At 36.6% G+C, this 23,299-nt stretch overlaps 1 protein-coding gene across 2 annotated transcripts; it reads left to right on the top strand.

Annotated features, from left to right (window-relative positions):
* The first annotated feature begins 6,137 nt into the window (after nt 1-6,137).
* LOC128204145 (uncharacterized) lies at nt 6,138-17,138 on the top strand. Of its 2 annotated transcripts, none has more exons than XM_052905514.1 (3): nt 6,138-6,332; nt 6,887-7,030; nt 13,964-17,138. In XM_052905514.1, exon 3 carries the CDS (start codon nt 13,965-13,967, stop codon nt 16,437-16,439), a length of 2,475 nt encoding a protein of 824 aa, XP_052761474.1. In that variant the 5' UTR covers nt 6,138-6,332; nt 6,887-7,030; nt 13,964; the 3' UTR covers nt 16,440-17,138. The 2 variants fall into 2 exon arrangements, with proteins under 2 accessions (XP_052761474.1, XP_052761473.1); XM_052905513.1 differs by having other exon boundaries at nt 6,887-7,035.
* Nucleotides 17,139-23,299: the final 6,161 nt, after the last annotated feature.

Genomic DNA, 23,299 nt, shown 5'->3' with positions numbered 1-23,299 from the left:
TTTCAAATTTTTGGTCGGTCAACGTTACTCAAACAAAAGAAGCAGTTAAATTCCTACCATGGCCGTTCACTGCTAGAGCATCACTTCATGTGACAAGGGGCTCTTCTTCCAGAAACGCTCGGGAACAAGGAGGGGTCGTGGTATGGAGACGCAATTGGGCATTATCTGAAAAAAATTATAAGACTATCACTCAGGTTTAATATCATATTTCTGCTACCATAAGTAAACTGAAAATACAACGACCAGCTAGTCTCCTTCAAAATAACAAAAACATAATTATAACCAACCCAACCAGCTTATGTCATTAAAATTTAAATCATCAACTCAAATCGTAATTATTTTCTATTTCTTGTTGTGTCATTGCTATTCAAATCAAAATAAGCAGTTATATTCATACCATGGCCGCTCACTGATTGAGCATATGTGGCAAGGGGCATTTCTTCCGGTTTGGTGGAGTGACATTTCCGGTAGCGTTGGCACTGAAATATCGAGCCCAAAAATGAACTGTTATTTCACTACAGCACATAATGTATATATCATAGTTAAACAAATGTGAAAAATATGGGCCCACATTGATATTAAAATTACCCGTTCTGTCCATACGAATGTTTTGAGAACCTCGTAATAAATATTTTGTATTTAATATAAGACGTTTGCCCGTGGAACACACTCAATGGCACCCATTGTGTTACACTATACATTAAGATCAGCAACACCCTGGGTGCGTCAATAGGTCAAGACAAGAGAAGCTTTTGTCAAAAGGGGCATCACTTCCGGTTGCTGAGATGAGCACTTTCGGTATAGTGGATACTGAAACATCAAACTGTTTTATAAACGTTTAATTTAAGAAGAGCTTATATCATATATCAGAGTTAACAATTTTTAACTGATACATAAATAAAGGAAGAGAAGAATATCAACTCGAGCATTATTAAACATATGTTCATTAAACCATTATCTGTAAATTCTTGAAAAAAATATTTATATTGACTTCACATTTGATAAACCGTCCTAATGTTAAGTATAATTGACCCCAATTTAAATAAAAAGATAATCTCACACAAACCCCGTACCTTTATGTGCAATAAATTTGGACATACACGAAAATGAAAAAGGGTTTCTGCTACACGTGTTTGGTTAAAGACATCTTGGGAAAGATGCTGGTACCTTTTAGCATTTTCACTGTAAAATATCTAAAACCAACAGAAATGCTTTGTTCGATTTTCGTGTATTTCGAAATAAACTATCTAGGTTATACTGCCTGAAGAAAAATAAAACGAATTGAAACACAAGTAATAACACTTCAATTTTTCTAGACTTGTGATATTGTTTCAGTTTTTTTAATAAATTACTTCTACTCTGAGCTAATTGAAGTGTGCGTGTTTTCCTTGATTTTTGAACTGAAAAACAGAAATGAATGTTACGAAAATTATACACAGACTTACTTATAAAATGTAAACAATTGTTTTGAGCCTTCTGTTTGTTACACTTTTTTCTTTAAATGATCATTGTAATTGCTTAACTTTTTTTGTTTTGCTTTCGCCAAATCTTAAATGCGAAGCAGACTTTATGGCTTCAAACAACTTATTAAAACATGAGTGAGCACAATGAAACTTATCTTTTGCTAATGTTCCGAGACGATGTTCTGTCGATGACGCATCACTCCAGGTGGAAAGGGACATCACTTCCGGTTGCACGAGGATTCTCTTCTGGTACAGTGAACGCTAAACTATCGAAGCAGTTCATGTAATTCTGTTTCAATATAAAGCTGATAATATATAATAAAGAAACCAACTAAATACCACGTTATTTCGGGATTGGTTATATGAGTAAAATCTTACTTGAAACATGAGGTTGACCCCTTAAGAAGATGAGAGTAACCAACCGTGAGTCGGTCCATAGCTAAGAAGATCATTCAAACATTATTAAAAAATCATCAATTAACATTTATTTTTAAATTCTTGAAATCATTTCTTTTAATGGCTTTTCACTCAAATTTGATACATTGTCCTACATTTTAGTATAAAATAAACCCCATTTCAGATAACAACATTATCTCACACAAATGAAACCCACTAACGTTATGTGCAATACTTTAATATTAATATAAACATACACGAAAACGAGTAAGTGTTTCTGCTACCCATGTTCGGTTAAAGAAATCTTGGGAAAGATGCTGGCACCTTTTAGCATTTTCACTGTAAGATTTCTAAAACCAACAGAAATGTTCTTTTTTTCGATGTTCGTGTATTTCGAAAACGTTTAATTGGGTTATACTTTTAGATGAGTTAGAAGACCCCCCACCCTCTCCCCCCCCCCCAAAGAATTGAAACAAACAATAACACTTCAATTTTATGATACTTGTGAAACATTTTTTTTTTAAATAAATTACTCTTATCGTAAGAATTTTTAGTGTGCGTTTTTCACTTGATATTTGAACTTATTATCAGAGTTGACTGTTAAGAAAACTTTATACAGACTTACTTATCAAATGAAAACAATCGTTTTGGATCTACTGTTTGTGATTACTTTAATCTTTTAATGGTCCTTGCATTTGCTTAACTTTTAATGTTTTACTTTCGCCAAATATCAAATGCAAAGCAGACTTTATTGCTTTAAACAACTTCTTAAAACATTAGTGAACACAATGAAACTTATCTTTTGCTAATGTTCCGATATGAGGTTCTGTCGATGAAGCATCACCTAGGTGGCGAGGGACATCACTTCCGGTTGCACGAGGATTCTCTTCTGGTACAGTGAACGCTAAACTATCGAAGCAGTTCATGTAATTCTGTTTCAATATAAAGCTGATAATATATAATAAAGAAACCAACTAAATACCACGTTATTTCGGGATTGGTTATATTAGTAATATCTTACTTGAAACATAAGGTTGACCCCTTAAGAAGATGAGAGTAACCAACCGTGAGTCGGTCCATAGCTAAGAAGATCATTTAAACATTATAAAAAATCATCAGTTAACATTTATGTTTAAACTCTTGAAATAATTTCTTTTAATGGCTTTTCACTCAAATTTGATACATTGTCCTACATTTTAGTATAAAATAAACCCCATTTCTGATTAAAACATTATCTCACACAAATGAAACCCCCTACTGTTATGTGCAATACGCTAGTATAAATATAAACATACACGAAAACGAGTAAAGTGTTTCTGCTACCCATGTTCGGTTAAAGAAATCTTGGGAAAGATGCTGGCACCTTTTAGCATTTTCACTGTAAGATTTCTAAAACCAACAGAAATGTCCTTTTTTCGATTTTCGTGTATTTCGGAAAAATATAAATTGGCTTATACTTTTAGATGACCCCCCCCCCCCCACACAGTCCGGAGAATTGAAACATTAACAACTACTAGTTATTTTTATGATATTTGTGATATATATTTTTTTTAAATGAATTACTCTTATCGTAAGAAAGTTTGAGTGTGCGTGTTTTCCTTGATATTTGAACTTATAACTAGAGATGATTGTTAAAAAAGCTTTTTACAGACTTACTTATAAAATGAAAACAATAGTTTTGGATCTACTGTTTGTGATTACTTTGATCTTTTAATAGTCTTTGCATTTGCTTAACTTTTAATGTTTTACTTTCGCCAAATCTTAAATGCGAAGCAGACTTTATGGCTTTAAACAACTTATTAAAACATGAGTGAGCACAATGAAACTTATCTTTTCCTAATGTTCCGAGACGATGTTCTGTCGATGAAGCATCACTCTAGGTGGCGAGGGACATCACTTCCGGTTGCACGAGGATTCTCTTCCGGTACAGTGAACGCTAAACTATCGAAACAGTTCATGTAATTCTGTTTCAATATAAAGCTTATAATATATAATAAAGAAACCAACTAAATACCACGTTATTTCGGGATTGGTCATATGAATGAATTGTACTTAAAAAATATGAGGTTGGTCCCTTAAGAAGATAAGAGTAACCAACCGTGAGTCGGTCCATAGCTAAGAAGATCATTCAAACATTATTAAAAAATCATCAATAAACATTTACTTTTAAATTCTTGAAATAATTTCTTTTATTGGCTTTTCACTTAAACTTGATACATTGTCCTACATTTAAGTATAAAATAAACCCCATTTCTGATTAAAACATTATCTTACACAAATAAAACACCCTACCGTTATGTGCAATACACTAGTATAAATATAAACATACACGAAAACGAATAAAGTGTTTCTGCTACCAATGTTCGGTTAAAGAAATCTTGGGAAAGATGCTGGCACCTTTAAGCATTTTCTCTGTAAGATTTCTAAAACCAACAGAAATGTTCTTTTTTTCGATGTTCGTGTCTTTCAAAAACGATTAATTGGCTTATACTTATTTATGACCCCCGAATAATTGAAATTACAATTACAGTTTGATTTAATAATACTTGTGATGTATTTTTTTTAAATAAATAACTCTTATCGTAAGACATTTTAAGAGTGCGTGTTTTCCTTGATATTTGAACTTGTAACCAGAGATGAGTGTGAAGAAAAATATAAACAGACTTACTAATGAAATGAAAACAATCGTTTCGAGCATATTGTTTGTGATAACTTTGATATTTTAATGATCCTTGCATTTGCTTAACTTTTTATTGTTTTACTTTCGCCAAATAAAAAATGCGAAGCAGACAATATGGCTTTAAACAACTTCTTAAAACATGAGTGAGCACAATGAAACTTATCTTTTCCTAAAGTTGCTTTCAACGTAAGCGAGGCGAAGGCTGTCCGAGAAGAGGTCCTGTCGATGGATCATCCCTTCAGATGGCAAGGGGCATCACTTCCGGTTGCATGAGAGAACAGTAGAAACTAAAACATAAAACAATACCATGTAATTCTATTTCAATATAAACCTGTTAATATATAAAAGAAAGAAACCAACTAAATAACACGTCAATTCGGGACTGGTCTTATGATTAAATACGTATTTAACACATGAGGGTGGCCCCTAAAATAAAGATAAGAGTAACCATGAGTGGGTCCATAAATTAATATTGGAAACACCCGCTGGGTCCATCCCTAAGTTTTGGGGTCCTCACAATAAATATTTTGTATTTGATATCAAACGCTGGCCCTTGAAATAAATACATAAGATACCTCGTGAGTTGCACCTATATAGAAATATGGTCAATACCCCATAGGTCCTGCCATAGGTACACATGAAGATATGTACTGCATCCATAACTGAAAACGTGAAATAGTTTTGAAGGCTTAAATTTTTTGAATAACATCGAAGAGGGAAAAAAGAAACTCATCTTTTACTGCTTTTGTTATCCAAGTCAGCTTACGCTAAGACTCTCCGAGAAGAGGTTTTTTCAATGAAACATCACTTCAGGTGGCAAGGGACATCACTTCCGGTTGCATAAGAGAACAGTAGAAACTAAAACATGAAACCAAAACCATGTAATTCTATTTCAATATAGAGCTGTTAATATATAAAAAGAAAAAAACAACAACTAAATAATACGTCAATTGGGGACTGGTCTTATAACTAAATACGTATTTACCACATGAGGGTGGCCCCTGAAATAAAGATAAGAGTTACCATGAGTGGGTCCATAAATTAATACTGAAAACACCCGCTGGGTCCATCACTAAGTTTTGGGGTCCTCACAATAAATATTTTGTATTTGATATCAAACGCTAGCCCGTGAAAAAGATACATAAGATACCTCATGAGTTGCACCTATATAGAAATATTGACAATACCCCATAGGTCCTGTCATAAGTACACACGAAGATACGTACTGCATCCATAACTGAAAACGTGAAATAGTTTTGAAGGCTTTTAACAATTTCAATTACATCGATGTGGGAAAAAAGAAACTCAGCTTTTACTGCTTTTGTTATTATGTTATCCAAGTCAGCAGGTAGGCGCGACGATTGAGAGGGTGTAGGTGTGTGTCGATGGGTCGGGCGGAGGTATCGTTGTTGACACATCACTTCAGGTGGCAAGGGGCATCACTTCCGGTTGAATGAGGGGTCCTTTTGGTGGTTTAGGTGTGTTTCGATTGTTCGGGCTCCATGATGTGGACGGGGAACTCACCATAAACGCATTGCAGGTGCAGGATGGTCGCGTAGACGGAAACTCAACTGAAAAACCTGGTTAACTGTGTTGTGATCTGGGAACCAGTCACGTTATTTATTTATGATAACCAGTCTAGTAGAAGCTGATGTGGGGAACCAGCTAGCAGGAAACAGACAGACTTTGACTGACCACGACTGAGACCTGACGGACTTATTACTTCTTGACGATCACCTTATATCCATCATCATCCGATACATAGATTCGACGCTAGTGCTCATCTTTATCAGGTATGTTTGTATGGATATTCGTTATTATGTCGGGATCACAATAATGGCGCTGCGACTTAAACTGGTACATTTTACCTGCGTTTAAATTGTTGCCAAAAAGTCTCAATTTTGTGGTTGGCAGCCATCTTGAAAATTTGTGTTTCAAGATTTTCAAATCATTATATTGCAATTATTTCTCAATGACACGTTGAGAATACATTGGATGTATGTTATATTTATGAATTGCAATTGATTTGGACCAACTGTTGATATTTTGGTCCGTTATTTCAGGATTTAATATTCTGATACTTGTCACTTTGAAATTTATCGGGACAGGCTTCCGTTGTATTTTCAAATTGTAATAATTGCTCAGTGTATTGTTGAAAATACATTGGATTAATGAATTGTGTATAACATGCAATTGAAATAGACCAATTATTGGCCTTTTTATATCATAATTTATAATTTGATATTTGGAAATTTGCCGGGAGATTTTCCGTTGAATATTTCTATTTCATCTAAATTGTTTGCACTAAAAATTGTTTACTGACATATTTTTGATGCATGTCTTGTAGAATTAGAGCGTATTTCATGCATATTACATTCCGACGTTAACCGGAAGTGACGTTTCGTTGACCGGAAGTGGCTTGTTCATCGCCATAAGTTGGGGAATATTCAGCTCTCCTATACCTGAGGGCGCCAGTTGCTGACTTTTGACGGTGAAGTAAGTTAAAGTTTAAACTAAACATCACATCCAAATTGTTGGATATTGAATGTCTGACAAGTTACAAACCATTGTCAGTGAATACTACTCGGTTTCAAATAATATAACTGTCACTGAATACTACTCGGTGTCAAATAAAATAACTGTCACTAAATACTACTTGGTGTCAAAAAGGATTCAAGTTGGGACATAATCATTGTCAATAACTACTTATCTGTGTAAACAAACCAACAGGTGTCCAATACAATTATTGTTTAAAGTAAATTTCCAGTGTTGGAATAGATATTCTAAATTATTGATAATTCTATATAATTAAAATTTTAAAAAATAGTGAATTACCAATTACTTGGTCATTGCATTGTGTAAACTGGGGAGAAAGACATTTGCATTGTGCTTGTTATATCTACCGATTATTTGGTAATTATGACCGTTTGAGACAAAACATAACAGTCCAGCAGTACAAGAATATTTTTCAAGGAGAAGTGGACTGTTCCTAAGTTCTTAGGAAACGCGTAGGTATTTTGAAATTGTGACATAACTATAATATATATTTTGAGATCACCTGAATTACATTGTAATTATTAAGAATTAAAACTATAAAAAAGTGTTCAGTTGTACAATCCATTAATTATTTCCAAAATATTGGAACTAGATTAATAAAAAGTCACTGAGGTATTGATCTTCTTCTGGGAATAAAAACTTATTCCAAGAACTTGGATTTGATCCTTATAATCAGCATCTGATTTAAGTTTGTAAAACCGGTACAAGTTTATAGTTAAAATAAATTCCAATACAATTTGGAGGTGAAAATAAGTAAAATGGCAGAAAGCATAGAAAAAGTTGACTTAAATAATGCGGATTCGGATGAATTGCGTATGTTGCCAGGCATTGGCCCAAAAATAGCATTAAAGATATTAGCAATAAGAGGGGAATGCGGATTGGTAACAAAAGATGACATTAAGGCAATATCTGGTTTGAGAGTAACCCAAGAATTTTGGGATAAAGTGTATTTTGGAGAGACAGGAAAGGGCTTGTGTAAGCAAGCGATAGAGAGTGATGAGGAGGAAGAGGTAGAGGAAAAGTCAGGGGAGGGTGCTTTGCAAGCGCAACGCGTAGCGATTGAGAGAATTACCAATGCTATTGGTACCGCAAATTTACAGGGCCCTCCAGAGCAAAGTAGGGTCATTGAAAAAGACATTACAGATACCTTCCCAAAAGTTCAATTAAATGAACATTCAGGAAATATGGGGGCCACATTACCTCAGACATTTGAACATTATTCCATGGCAAACCAGAACTTGTTACCACCAATGCAACTACCAAACCAATCCCATATGTCAATGCAGCCACCTACTACATACCAATCTCAGCCACCAATGCAAATACCGAACCAATCCCATATGTCAATGCAACCACCTAATACATACCAATCTCAGCCACCAATGCAAACATCGAATCCCTATCAATCTTATCCACCAATGCAATCAACTCTTCCATATCAAATGGGTGCATTCCCAAACATGCAACCACCTTGGATGTATCAATATCCTATGCACCCATACATGATGCACCCCCAATTGCAACAGGGTGGGGGAATGAACGGCATGTTTCCAGGCTATATGGGGTATCAACCAGGGTATCAAGGTATACCACATACCAGTTTTGATAGGGAGGGTTTGAAAACCGAGCAAATTACTCCTACTCATACTCCAAGTAACTTTCAGGGAAGGGGGTTACCATTTGGAGAAATGGCAAATAATTATCCAAACCCGATTCCGGGTAGGTTCAAAGAGGATAATGGGGGAAGTGTTCCAAAATTTACTCTTGGACGGGAGTTGTCCCAATTTGATGAATTTGGGGGGCTAGGGGCGAAACAAAAAGGGCCCGGTGCCACAAAGACTATTTTCAGGGAGGAGGAGGTAGAGAAAAAATCTCTAGGGCGGGAGTCCCAGTTTGATGATTTGGGTGGGTATGGATTTAGACAAAGGGGACCTAGACCCACAAAAAGAAAGGAAGAAAGTGATAAGGGGTTCCAACATTTGCCCAAGAACATATCCTTTGATGGAAATAGCAGTTGGCAAGCATTTTATACAAAATTTACAAAGTATATGATAAGGGGAAAATGGACAGATGAAGAGAAGTTGGACTATCTCTGTCTGAGTCTCACGGGCAAAGCAAGCGAGTTCTACACTATTCATACCAAGAATGGTGAGTTACCATTTCAGATGATGGTAGAGAAATTATCAAGTAGGTTCGGTTATAAAGAATTAACTGACACAGCTATGGTAACTTTCTCTAGTGCAGAACAGATGGAAGAAGAACCATTAGATGATTGGGCAGATAGAGTCCTGACACTGGCGGGTATGGCATTTCGGGAACTTCCCGAACAATACATGACAAAACAGTCCATACTGCGTTTTTGTTTAGGCGCCCAAGATCAAATATCTGGGGAAAGCGTAATAAGGGATAGGCCAGTGACTATTGCACAAGCATTAGACAAAATGAAGTGGGCAATGCACACTCGTAGCCTAATGTATCGAAAACCTAAAACAGTTAAAAAGGTATCAGAAGAGAAAAAAATAGCGGAAATTTCTCGTACATCCCGAAGCGAAATGCTTGAGAATCGGGTGTCCAGATTGGAAGAAAAAATGGACAAGCTCATAGGTAAGATTGATCAAATTTTAGACACAAAACAATCTACCAGGCGATCGGAATCAATGTCACCAAACAGAAGTCCAGTGCGATGTTATCATTGCAATCAAAAGGGACATATACGGCCTGATTGTCCGCAGAAAAGGAGGGAAAGATCTCCCTCACCATCATTCCGCTCGACGTCTACTGGTAAGAGATGTTTTGAATGCGGAAAATCAGGACATTTTCAATCTGATTGTCCTGAAAAGCAACAGGTTAAGGTAAAAACAAAAAATGAAAAGAAAGTAAACTTTGTCGAGAGTGATTTAAACGACAGCGGGTCGGAGTAGAAGGCCAAACTACGACCCATGAGATTCATAGTGGCCAAAAGCCTGTACCAACTATTTTTATTGGACAAGTTCGTTCTGATTCCATGTTCAGAATTCCAATTTCAGTTCAGGGAGTAAACATTGAGGCAGTAATAGATACTGCTGCTGAGGTCACTTTGCTTTCTGATCATATGTTTAAAAAATTAACTGGTAATATTCCGATTTTGCGGAAGGTCACTATGAACACGGCGGGTAGAGATCTGAAAATGCAGGGAGCAGTTATAGGTCCAGTTAAGATAGGGTTAGGTGATAATGAATTTGATGAACAAATTTATGTCGCACCAATAGAAGATGATATGTTGCTGGGGTTAGATTTCATGAAAAAACATCAAGTCTTGATAAATATTCCATTGTCCTACATTTTAGTAAGTGGTCAAAAGATCCAAATGAAGGAGCATTTTGAAAAAGAGGTTGCTATAGTTAAAGTAACAGTTAAAAAGAATACTGTCATACCACCACAAACAATCGTCAATGTTAAGTGTGATGTAAAGGGATCTTTAAATACATTTAATATCGAACCAATAAATCATGAAAGATTACTTATTCCTGAGACCATTTATTCAAATGTCAAACAGGTAAAATTGGCGGTGGTAAATCTAACAGACAGTCATGTGAAATTGAAGAAAAATTTTCATATAGGTAATGCTGAGGAAGTTCAGGTGCTGCCAAAAATACCTGAAGAAATTTCGGGTCAGCATATATTCCAAGTTAATTTGGATTCAAGTAAAGATCTAAGTAAAAAACACTTGCCTGAACATTTGCAGGATTTATTCAATAGATCAAAAGTAGAGTTAAAAGAGGGGGAGCAACAACAATTACTCAAATTACTTATTGAGTTTCAAGATGTGTTTGCGGAATCAGAGTATGATCTTGGTAATTTTACAGAAATTGAACATTCTATTAATACAGGAAATGCACCCGCGGTAAGACAAAAAATGAGGCGAACACCGGTCTCATTTGCTAATGAGGAGGAAGAACATTTAAGGAAAATGGAAAACATAGGGGTTATACAACCCTCAATTTCCGAGTGGTGTTCAGCACCAGTTCTGATTCGGAAAAGAGATGGTAATGTCAGATGGTGCATTGATTATAGGGGCCTGAATGCTGTCACAGTTAAGGATGTCTATCCATTACCGCTATTGGAAGACTGTATAGACATGCTTGCTGGACAGAAATTCTTTAGTAAACTGGATGCAAATTCGGCTTATTGGCAAATAAGGGTTAAGGAAGAAGATAGGAAAAAGACAGCTTTCATTACCAAATTTGGTACCTATGAATTCTTACGAATGCCATTTGGGTTATGTAATGCGCCATCAACATTTTCTAGGGCGCTGAATCTGGTTCTGCGGGGCCTGAACTGGAAAACACTTTTGTCATTTTTGGATGACATCATGCCAATGGGGGAAACCTTTTCCAAACATTTGGAGGTCTTGCGCGAAGTATTTGTAAGGTTCCGTACTTACCAATTAAAACTGAAACCTAACAAATGTGTACTTTGTCAACCAAAGGTAGAATTTCTGGGTAGGTGGGTTGGACCTGAAGGATTACAGGTAACGGAAGAAAATATCAGGGCTTTACTTGAATGGCCTGATTTAAAGAACACGAAAGATGTGGAAAGATTTCTAGGGTTAGTAAATTATCATCGAATGTTCATAAAGGAATTTGCACACAAGGCAAAACCATTATATGAGCTTACAGGAAAAAACGTATTTTGTTGGGAGAAAAAACATCAAGATGCGTTTGATAATTTGAAAACCGCTTTGACGGTTGCTCCAGTTTTGGGTTTACCCAATCAATCTGACTCATTTGTGTTAGATACTGATGCTAGTTGCCAAGCCATTGGTGGGGTCCTTAACCAAATACAACAGGGGGAAGAACGTGTAATTGCGTATGCCTCTTTTGCTATGACTAAGGAACAGCAGCGTTATTGTACAACTAGACAAGAACTGTTGGCTGTTATACGAATGACAAGACATTTCAGACACTATCTGTTAGGGCGTAGATTCACTCTAAGAACAGATCATAATAGTCTTACTTGGCTTTTGCGATTCAAAGAAACTCAAGGGCAAATTGCCCGTTGGTTAGAGGAATTGAGTTACTATGATATGGAAATTGTTCATAGACCAGGCAACAAACACGGAAATGCGGACGCATTGTCAAGAATGCCAAGGGAGGAAATGTGTGACCATTACAGGTTGGGAGCCAAGCTTGGGGAACTACCCTGTAATGGTTGTCCCTATTGTCAAAGACTAGAAAAGACCTGGGGAACTTTTGTTGAAGAGGTTGATGAAGCTGTACCGTTATCTAAAGTACAAAAGATCAAATTGACCCCAACCAAATTGTGGGATCTGAAAGCTGAAGTTGTTAAACAAGAACAAATAAAAGATAACGATTTAAAAGTTCTGAGATTATGGTTGGTGGAAAAATCAGCACCAACAGAGGGTGCTATCTTCTTAATGAACTGCCAATCCAAGTACTTTTGGGTAAATCGGGACACATTTATTTTATCTGACGAAATCATATGGCGCGTTAACCCCAAAACTGGGGATAAACAGTTGGTTATCCCAGATACTTTAAAAACTGAAGTAATGCAGCTCAATCATGACATACCATTGGCAGGCCATCAAGGTGAAACTCGAACCCTAGAGAAAATTAAATTGAAATATTTCTGGTTTCACTTAAAAATAGATGTACTAGAGTATGTGAAAACTTGTCCAGAATGTAGTCAATGCAAAAAAACCCAACACAAAAGCGAAGTGTGAATTAACAAGCTTTCACTCAGGAAGCCCAATGGAACGAGTACATGTTGATTTTTTGGGACCTCTTACAAAAACCAAAGAGGGAAACCAACATGTCTTAATGGTTGTAGACCAATTCACAAAATGGGTAGAATGCGTACCTGTCAAATCACAATCAGCAGAAGACACAGCCAATGCGTTGGTAAATATTTTCAGTAGGTTGGGATTACCTTTGGAGATTTTCACTGATCGGGGAACAAACTTTGAAAGTCAATTGTTCATTGAGTTATGTAAATTACTCAAAATACACAAAACAAGAACAACTGCCTATAGGCCCTCGGGTAATGGACAGGTGGAACGTTATAACAGAACCTTGATGGATGCTGTGAGATGTTTTGTTTCCAATCAACAAAATGACTGGGATCAGTTCTTACCTCAGATTGCGGGAGCACTAAGGGCTTCCATCTGTAGAAGTACAGGATACACTCCCAATAAGATGATGTTTGGAAGAGAAGTGTTTATGCCAGCAGATCTGATATATCCATGCCCAGGTGAGGTATACAAATCTGCAGATGGATATGTTTCATCTTTGGCACTCAATTTACAGAATGCTCATAGCATAGCTAGGAAGGTACTGCAATCTTCCCAAATGACAATGAAAAAAGATTATGATCTCAGGTTAAGCAGCCAAGAATATCAGATTGGGGATGCAATTTATATTCTGAAAAAATCAATGAAAAAAGGCAGGTCGAAGAAACTTGAAAAACAATGGGAAGGCCCGGGTCTGGTCATAAAAAGAATTTCACCTTATCTATATAAGGTGAAGCTGCGGAAAATAGAAACGGTGGTAAATCATGATAGAATGAAATCCTGTAAAGTAACAGAATTGCCAGCTTGGATTCAGGAAGAAAGGGAAATTCTGAAGGACAATTTCCACCGGGGTACAAGGGAAAAAGAGAAGGATGAGAGGCAAGAACTGTATTGTATATGTAGAAAAACAGATGATGGTAGTTTCATGATACAATGCAATGAATGCAAGGAATGGTTTCATGGTAGATGTGTGAATGTGACAGAAATAGATGCCGCTAGCATCAAAGTGTATGAATGTCCGGCTTGTAAAAGGGGGGATTAAGGGCATCATAGGTGGTATAACTGTATTTATTTTTTCAGGATGACAGATTCCGAGTCTTTGGAAGGGAGTCCAAAGAGATCATGGAAGGGACCAGAAAAGATAATTCCAGTTAATTCCGATGATATTTTACGGGAAATGGAAACTCTTTGTTCACGGAAAGTCCAAATGCCATCTGCCAAATTATTGATCTTTCAATTAGGTTTGGTCAAAGACCAAGAAAAGATTAATAGGATTGTTACAGAACAATGCCAAATTGCACAGGGGCGTAGGAATTTTAAGTTCATCCGTGAGGCCAAAAGTTATGCAGATAATATTCTAACGACCGAATGTTTAAAATCATTGGAATCAATTTGGGGAAAGAGTAACCAACCTATTAAAAAGGGAAACTCCTGTTTATCAACAGACACTGGTAATGACGTTTTTTCTAGTAGGGATATTCGCTTTTTGGGAAATACTGTTAAAAGTGAACCGGTGGACTCTTTCAGTGTTGACTCTAATGTTACCCCAGATGAAGTTATCCCAAATCTTTTGGGTGATGAAGATGATATGGCAAATGACTCACTATTGAATTTAGAACCCAAAGACTTGGGTGGAAATCATACAACTGAATCAATTTCAAATGACTCGCGTTTGGATTTAGAACCCAAAGACCTGGGTGGAATGCATACAACTGAATCAAGTTTAGATTTGGAACCCAATCTGTTGGGCGGTGATGAAAGAGTGGAAACTGAAATTAATACATCTGTTCCCATTTTGGATCTGGAACCCCAATTTTTGGGTGAAGAGGAGATGGTGGAAACTGAAATTAAAGACTCTATTGACATCTCGTCTAGTCAAATTAATGAGACAATACTACCTGTGAAATTAGAATCCAATATATTGGATGAAGCTATGGAGGTTGACATGAATAACAATATAAACTCAAACTCAAATGTAATAGTAATCTCAGATGATGAAACCAGTCAAGATCCACAACTTCTAAGAGATAGGACATTAAGACAGAGAGGACCCAATACTTCAGTTCCAAACAAAGGGTCAAAGGTGCGTATCAATGACCAATCGTGTCCACTGTCTTGTGGGGCTTTCAGAAATCTTCGTCAACACGTCGAGTATCATCATCTTCCAAAACAATTTCATCAAAAGAACATGAACAATTCCCAAATGCATAATTTTAGGCTTGAAAGTTTGTTTTGGCTCGCGGAGAAAATTGTTAGCAAGCGTAGTATTGTCAAACTCTATCATTATTGTCAAAAAACAATTTGGATTTCCAAGAATGTTCCTATTACAGATGAAGTGAAGGAGTGGTTGGAATTATGGAAAGAACTTGAAAATTGGGATTGTCCCAAACATTTCCAGTTTAACCCAATTAATTCTTGGGCACTGGTTGGACATTGGAGGATCCTTTTAGAACTTATCCAAACTCTGTCAGTTGAAGATAGGCATCAATTTCGTAGAAACATGCCAGACACTCTGGAAGTTACTCTAACTGAAGGAAAAAGAACAGTGCATTCTACAAACACAGACGACGCTGCAGTCCAACTTTCTACTCGTTCGTCTACAGTACAACCAATTTCTATAAATACTTCAACGGCACCGGTTCAACAAGTCAGTTCAGTGCCAACAAATTCTGAAGCCAGGGACAACAATTTTTCTGTTCAACAAGAGATTCCAGTGCCAACCAAACCTAAAGCCATGGATAGTCATTTCCATTTAGACCGCTCACTGTTCAAACTAAATTTAAACAAGTTCAGCTCTACCCAAGATTTGATAAATGTGTCTGTGGGTTCAATTCCAAGAAATGAAGTGGAAGTGGTAGGTGGAATAGCCAATTTTTGCGATCCCAAACACTTTTTGGGAGATTATACACATCTTGGGCACGGTTTTTCAGCCTCGGTAGGAATACATCCACGGAACGTTTCATCCATTGACAGTTTACCGTCAATTCTTTGTAAGTTAGATCAACAATTAAAACTTGCCAATGTTGTGGCTTTGGGTGAAGTAGGATTGGATCATACGGAACCAGAGGAGAAGTGGGAGAACCAAGAGAAGGTGTTGGTAGAAGTTTTAAGTTTGGTCTCAATCCGGACTCCCGTGATTCTACATATAAGAGATCAAAGGGACAAAGAACCTGGAGAATTATACCGAAGATGTTTAAATCTCATCAAAACTAGTGGGAACACTGCCAGAAATCAACCTTTTCATTTACATTGCTTTACTGGCACAACTGAGACCATGAGAAGTTGGCTGTCGGAATTTCCCAATACTTATTTTGGGTTTACTGGAATGGTCTGGTTCTTTGACAATTATCAGCAAGCAGCACTGCAGAAAGTACCACAGAATCGGTTATTAATTGAAACGGATTCTCCATATCTGAAAATGTCAAAAGCTGCTAGTATGAACAATCCCAAATTCATTGGGGATGTAGCTGCTGAAATAGCCAAATGTCGGAACTCGACTGTAAAAGACATATGTAGCATGACGATGGAAAATACCAGACGTTTATACAAATTATAAACGACAAGGAGATTGGAAGACAGATAATAAGCCATAACTCAGATTCGTTAAATAACATTCAATTTCTTTGTACTATAACCCAATGGTTGGGTCAAACTTTTACATTTTATTGCATACAGCTCCATAAGTGTGTGGACAGTTATGCATGGTAATTAGTAACCAATTTTATGTGATAACCCAATGGCTGGGTACTTTTCAAGTGAGTAATACTCAGTTGACATTCATTTATATATATATGTAGATATTTGTAAATATCAAACATTTCAGTTAATGGGGTATCATCCAATGGTTGGGTGTTTTAAGTGATCTTTTTAATGAAAATTTGGGAAGTTTTCACAAATAATAATTTCCCAATTGGTTGGGTATATTTTAGCTTTGTCAAATTGACATAAGGCTTATTTACTATTTTCATATATCTAGACAGATAATGAAACATCTGAAAAAATAGAAGGGGGAGGTGTGTTGTGATCTGGGAACCAGTCACGTTATTTATTTATGATAACCAGTCTAGTAGAAGCTGATGTGGGGAACCAGCTAGCAGGAAACAGACAGACTTTGACTGACCACGACTGAGACCTGACGGACTTATTACTTCTTGACGATCACCTTATATCCATCATCATCCGATACATAGATTCGACGCTAGTGCTCATCTTTATCAGGTATGTTTGTATGGATATTCGTTATTATGTCGGGATCACAATAACTAGGATTCCGGACGGATTATCACATAACAGAATAATTTGCAATCAAATAAACATGAATTGGATATTCTAACCTTTAATGAACTGAAGAATTATGTTGTTTCAAAAATATACACACATATATCCCGATAAAGCGGCCACACTGCCTTTGAACTGTTTAGAAGGTTATTTTAGAATGATCAAATTACCTGAACGCTTTGTTTTACCGACAATAATCGCAAAAAATCATAAAATGAATAGAAACATTTATGCATTATCCGGACATTTCAAGAAAGTATCAGCTATTAAAATGAATAACCAAACCAGCGAGCAAAATATGCAACATACCTGCAACCTGAAAATGTTTCTCGGTAGCCGCCAGCATGAAAACTGATCAAAGTGTTGGTAAGGTTGACCAAATCTCTATCAGTTCACTCAAACTTATGTCAACATGTCCACGGGCTAAATAGCTTTGTGCAAATTCAAAAGAATCTTTATACTTGTTATTCTTGCCGTGATGCTTGAAAGAAAAGTTTGTGCTGTCCTTGCGGGGCGAAGTTGTTGTGTATATGTATATTATATAAACCCCAATACCATTTTTATTTTGTTATTTACCGAACTCCACCTCAGCTGTCCTGTGATCATTTCGATTGAATCGTTCTTACCAACACATTTCACACTAACAATTCGCGCACGACTGGTTTTCATGGGTGAAGTGCAAATTTATTCGCATTTGCTACGTACATGTACATATTGTTATTAATAATATTCTTAATAATTATGTATGGTATTTATGAATGCATGACATTGTATTTTGTAGCATCGTCTCAAAATCGTCTAAATTAGATTTAGTCTTACTTGCAATTAAGATGGATTGTTCTAAGGTAATTATTTGATATTCGAGTTTATCATATCAAATGTTAAATTGTAATATATAACCTGAAAACCTATTTTTAGTATCATACATATCAATAATCATTGCACTTGTCATATGTATCTAGATGACCAGTAGAACTTATCTATGTCTTTGATGTTTGTGACTGCAGTTATATCTCGGTTACACACAATATAAAGTATCACACTAGCTTAAATTGATATGCCGACTAGGGTGCACCTATATTTACACATAGTGACTGTGTTAATGGTATGTTGGGGATTGGACGCCTCCTCCCCCCCCCCCCCCAGTGAACATTTAAATACGTATATTCACCTTCCCTTTTAAGTGAAATTCGATGGAGTCATTTTCACATATCAAATTCTTAGTTTTTATTGTGATTTCAATCCAAGATTTGATTTTCTATAACCCCACCCGCATGACTGAACAAATCCATTTGGATGGGGTTGTTAAAGCTGCACTCTCACAGATTTACCATTTTTACAACTTTTTTTATTTTTGTCTTGGAAAGGGAAATTTTTGCGTACATATCTGCAAACCAATGATTTAAGATTGCATATAAAAAATCAGATCCTAGATTGGCATATTTCCGTTGGAAAAATAATGTTTTATGGCATAAACCGTTCCTAAAAAAAGCATAAATTAAACATAAATTTTTGAACTTATATATAAAAAAAATGTGATTTATTTTTTTGTCAGCAGTCTTTATAACTGGTTTCCGTGGATCTTGGCACGTTCCAAGACAAAAAATAAATAAAGTTGTCAAAACGTTTAATCTGCGAGAGTGCAATTTTAATGCCCTGTCACACGCATCCTCGGCATATATGATACCCTGGGTAAATTGGCTAGGGAAACTTCGTAAATTTTGAATATTCATAGGCATTTTCCGAACAATGAAATACAAAAAAGAAAGAATCTCCTTCGTGAAGAGCTATCGGTATATTTAACAATATCCTGCCTAAAATTATTTGTAAGTCATGATCCTATTTCATTATTTCGAACAGAGATTACAACCATTACTTTTCGGCCATAACCTCACCGCTGGAATTCACCTTATTAGTTATTCATGAGTACGACAATTTTACAGCCGATTTGCCCAGGGGTATCATAAAGGTTATGATACGCTTGGTTGTCGAGGATGGTCAAATCTAGCCGCCTTGCCACTGCGATTGCACGGCGTTAAAGCGGCGTATAAGCACGATGGGGACACCGTGTCATCGCAAAGAACGCCGAATGATCGCCGGGCAAGCGCCACCGATAACCATTGCGTTCGCTCTGAGACCTCTGCGCTGCAACGGCAATCTCACGGCGATCACAATAAGCTTTTATCAGAACGCCATGCGATGGCGTTTTTTGTGGCGGGGGTATGCTCATTTGCGCACCGCCGCTTGGCGTTCGTTGCGATCCCTACGCGTTCATTGGCGATGTCACTGCGTTGCCACGGCGATGCTTGCGATGCCACTTCGCGCCGATCTTCGTTCTTGATTTTTTCTGGAATACCGTGGTGAAGCGGTCCTCGTGTAACAGGGGTTTTACCAATGGAATGTTGGATGGAGGCAATATGTTTTTTTCTCATATTCAAATTCATTAATAAAAAGGGTACGAAGAACCTCGCATGTGCTAACATTTTACATGTTTACGAATACACACAAATAGACACATACATTTTAAACAAAGTCATTTTTCATTACGGTACCGATACCTACACATGTGCTGAGGAGGTGTGTGAGCGGTCCGGTAGCTCAGTCGGTAGAGCACTCGCCCTGATAGGGAGGGGTCCCGGGTTCGAGTCCCGTTCTGGCTGCACACTTTTCTCACCCTGTGACATTTGGCGCCCAACAAGGGACCGTGGCACCACTGTTTGGCAGCATAATGCGCTCTCAGTGTTAATTATATGCATTCCTTAGCACTGGTGTTCCTCAAATTCGAGGACGAATTTCCAGTTTGCGGAGAAGTATGTCATAGTACCGATCATTCATGAAATCAACGTTTTATCATTTTACAATTTTTTTTTTTTAAGGATGATGTAATATTATTACAACATTTTACATTATTAAACAAAATTCACATGGTTTCGGAAAATTGAAATTAAAATGAACTTCGAACGTCTAGAAAATATCTCCTAGGACAACATTATCTATGTTTTTGTTTTTCCGTGTGGTAACGTCGTCTTAACCTTAAGCCCCGTCTTTCACGTTTTGGGGCTGTAATTTTGTCACGCATGGAGGGATTTCGACATTATTTAGCACGCGTGTTCAATACAGAAATATGACGTGCCGCGAGAAAGACTCCGTCGACGTCACATTTACAGGTTACTCGTGATGAAATGATGCATATACAGACTGTATTACAGTTCAGTCGTGCGTGTCCGGGTCTTAACTTTGTCATGCATGGAGTGATTTTAAAACTATTTATTACATGTGTTCGGTACATTGGTACATTAAAGCTGCAATCTCACAGATATACCATTTTTACAACTATTATAATTTTTCTGTCTTGGAAAGAGCAAAGTTTTGCGTAAATATCTGCAAACCAGAGATATAAGATTGCTGATTGCAGATTTTTCATATTTCCGTAGGAAAAATAACCAAACGGTTTAAGATAAATGCATAAAATATCGGACAATTATGCCATATAAACGAGGTGGTGGAAGGCAGTGTGTTGTGGTTATTTGTAGCAATAACCAGAAGAAACTTTACGACTGGGAAAATTCGCCCTGCCAGTTTCATAATGATGTAAATGGCAAAGACTGTCCATGTCTTGTAGCGTTCAAATTCCACTGCATACCGGCATCGGGAGAAAATCGCCTACAGTGGTTGAAATCCATCAACAGGAAAGGCTTTGACCCTCCTACCAAGTCAGTGGTGAGTTATGCTAAATTTTGGAAAAAAATGGAGTTACTGTGGCATATTTTTATATTATGTATTATGTATACCATAACCTATATGGTGAACAGCCACCCTTAAAAATGGAAAAGCACCACACTTATTGTCGGCAACATTAAATCAAGAAATGATGTTAAAACATTTGTTTTCATTAATTGTTTAGGTGTAAATAAATCTATATTTTCGGGTTTGTTCGAAGCACTTTATAGATGGGCGCCCTACAAAGCAAAACCCAATCCCCGTGATGGAAATGGGATATCGACCAGTGACGCCAAAGACACCTGGACGTAAACCTTTGAAGAGACGATCGGGCATTGCCAGCTGGACAAGTACAATGGCCAGTCTCAACAGTATTTTCACTAGAAACCGCAATCCATGAGTTGTAGTCCTTGCGTCCGACGCCTGGCTGACTCGGCGAATTTTTGGCCTTTATGTAAGTCATACCCTCACATTCAATGGACCACATATCACACATCCAACCATTTTGTACATAGTTATATCCGTACAACGACCTGAAGGATTTCATGGCCTTTCCATCATATGCTTTTGCATGTATCAAATAGTCAACAAGATCCTCGTACATCAGTTTAGGCCAGGCATTGCTTTTGTTCTTTTCCCACTTCAAGTCCTCGGGTGGCAGCCCTGTAATAAGTAATGCATACATAAATCCTCTTTTTGAAATAACATTTATTTGCAAAAGAGTTGGAAGTATTTATAATTACAACCGAGTGTATAAGTTAAAAGCCCAAGGCTATTTACAAAAAATTCTCACACCTGTCAAATCTCTTGGCAGTCAACAGGTCAACATTGCATGTACTCTGGCAAGTTTAACGGCTATTGTCATTGTTTATTTCAGTCAAGAAAACATTTTATATTACATTTTTATAAATGTTTATTTAAAAACCCAAAAATATTCTTACTTTAATTACACGAACAATCCTCTAAAAAGATAAACATAAAGTCCGCCATTTTGTTTTTTAGGGCAATATGGCAGTATTTAATTGTCTTTTTACCGGCTAGTTACAACTATACGGTCTACTATATATATAATTACATTCAGAAAAAGTGTTCCAATAAAACAACTTACGTAGCTGCTTTTCGGAGGACATGTTTGGTCTCAATTTTAAAATTTAAATGGCGTGTGAGCGTTCTTGTAGACTCTCAGGAACTTTCACTTCTGTAATGGCGGACGGTCACGTGACAACAAAATGGCAGCGGTCTAATTTAAGACATATGAATCGTCTATAGCGATCGGAAAAAGAGATTCCTGTCATATGACTGTCTTATTTTTGTGCAAAGCTAAACAATCAACGACGACAGTTAAAATTCTTTTAACTTATTACACATTTCTGGAGAACTTGTTATAATTTGTAAATGAATAATAAAAAAGTCAATCTTGCCATAGTCGCTTACAGTTGGAGATCTGTATTAGGTGACGCAAAACGTCGAATAGAAGCAAACCTGACATCAATAGAAGTTCTATTGTGTATCTGAAGCAAACCGATATTTTGATTTAACTTATAGACAACGGTCGTTATGTGTGTTATTAAGGTATCATTCAATGAATGTTTATCTTCAAAAATTGTACATTTCATCCGAAGTGTGTTACAATTTTGAACTCCATTCCTAGAAACAAACTACTAAATACCGCGAGTTAAACCATACATAGTGTTCAGAAGGTATACAGTTTAGTTCTAACTCGATTGATGGAACTTGTTCCGTTATATTTAGTGGTGTATAACCTTATGCTCCGGTGTGACAATCGAATATATCGTTATAGTTAAAGCACATGTTGTAATAGAGAAAAACAATAAAAAGTGAAACAGAACGTTATTGTGTATAGTATACAACCGGCAAATAACATCAATAGATATCGACACAACACATAGGATAACAAGAAAACTCTCTAACGCAGATGCTGAATACCTTTCCAGGAATATTGTTTAAAGGAATACTTATCTTGATACAAACTTGAATAACTCTATTCACTTTTGGTGAAAAAAAGAATCCTTCAAGCATGACAAATTATATCGACGAAATTAGAAAGGTCGGAAAATAATTTCAAAAATACATGATTTTACGCAGATATTCGGATTGATTTCGACTTTATTCTTTATCTTTCTCAAAATAAATGCTTTGGCTTAAAACAAATAGAAGGTTGCAATGAGGGAAATGTCGTATATTAGAAATTTTCTAAATTTATGTCTCTTGAGGCGTACATTGGGTGTAATGGCGTATATAGGAAAGCTTTAAATATAATATCACTCGAGGCTTAAGGATTATATTCTCTCATGTTTATATTCTTACATTATATGATACCTGAATTTAAATCAATTGCTTGGTGTATTGCTAAGTTTACTGTTTGAATTCAAGCATATAAATTCTTAATCACGTTTT

Source organism: Mya arenaria, chromosome 10, assembly GCF_026914265.1.
Source record: "Mya arenaria isolate MELC-2E11 chromosome 10, ASM2691426v1".
Taxonomy (NCBI): Eukaryota; Metazoa; Mollusca; class Bivalvia; order Myida; family Myidae; genus Mya; species Mya arenaria.
This window is presented reverse-complemented; position numbering and strand designations above follow the sequence as displayed.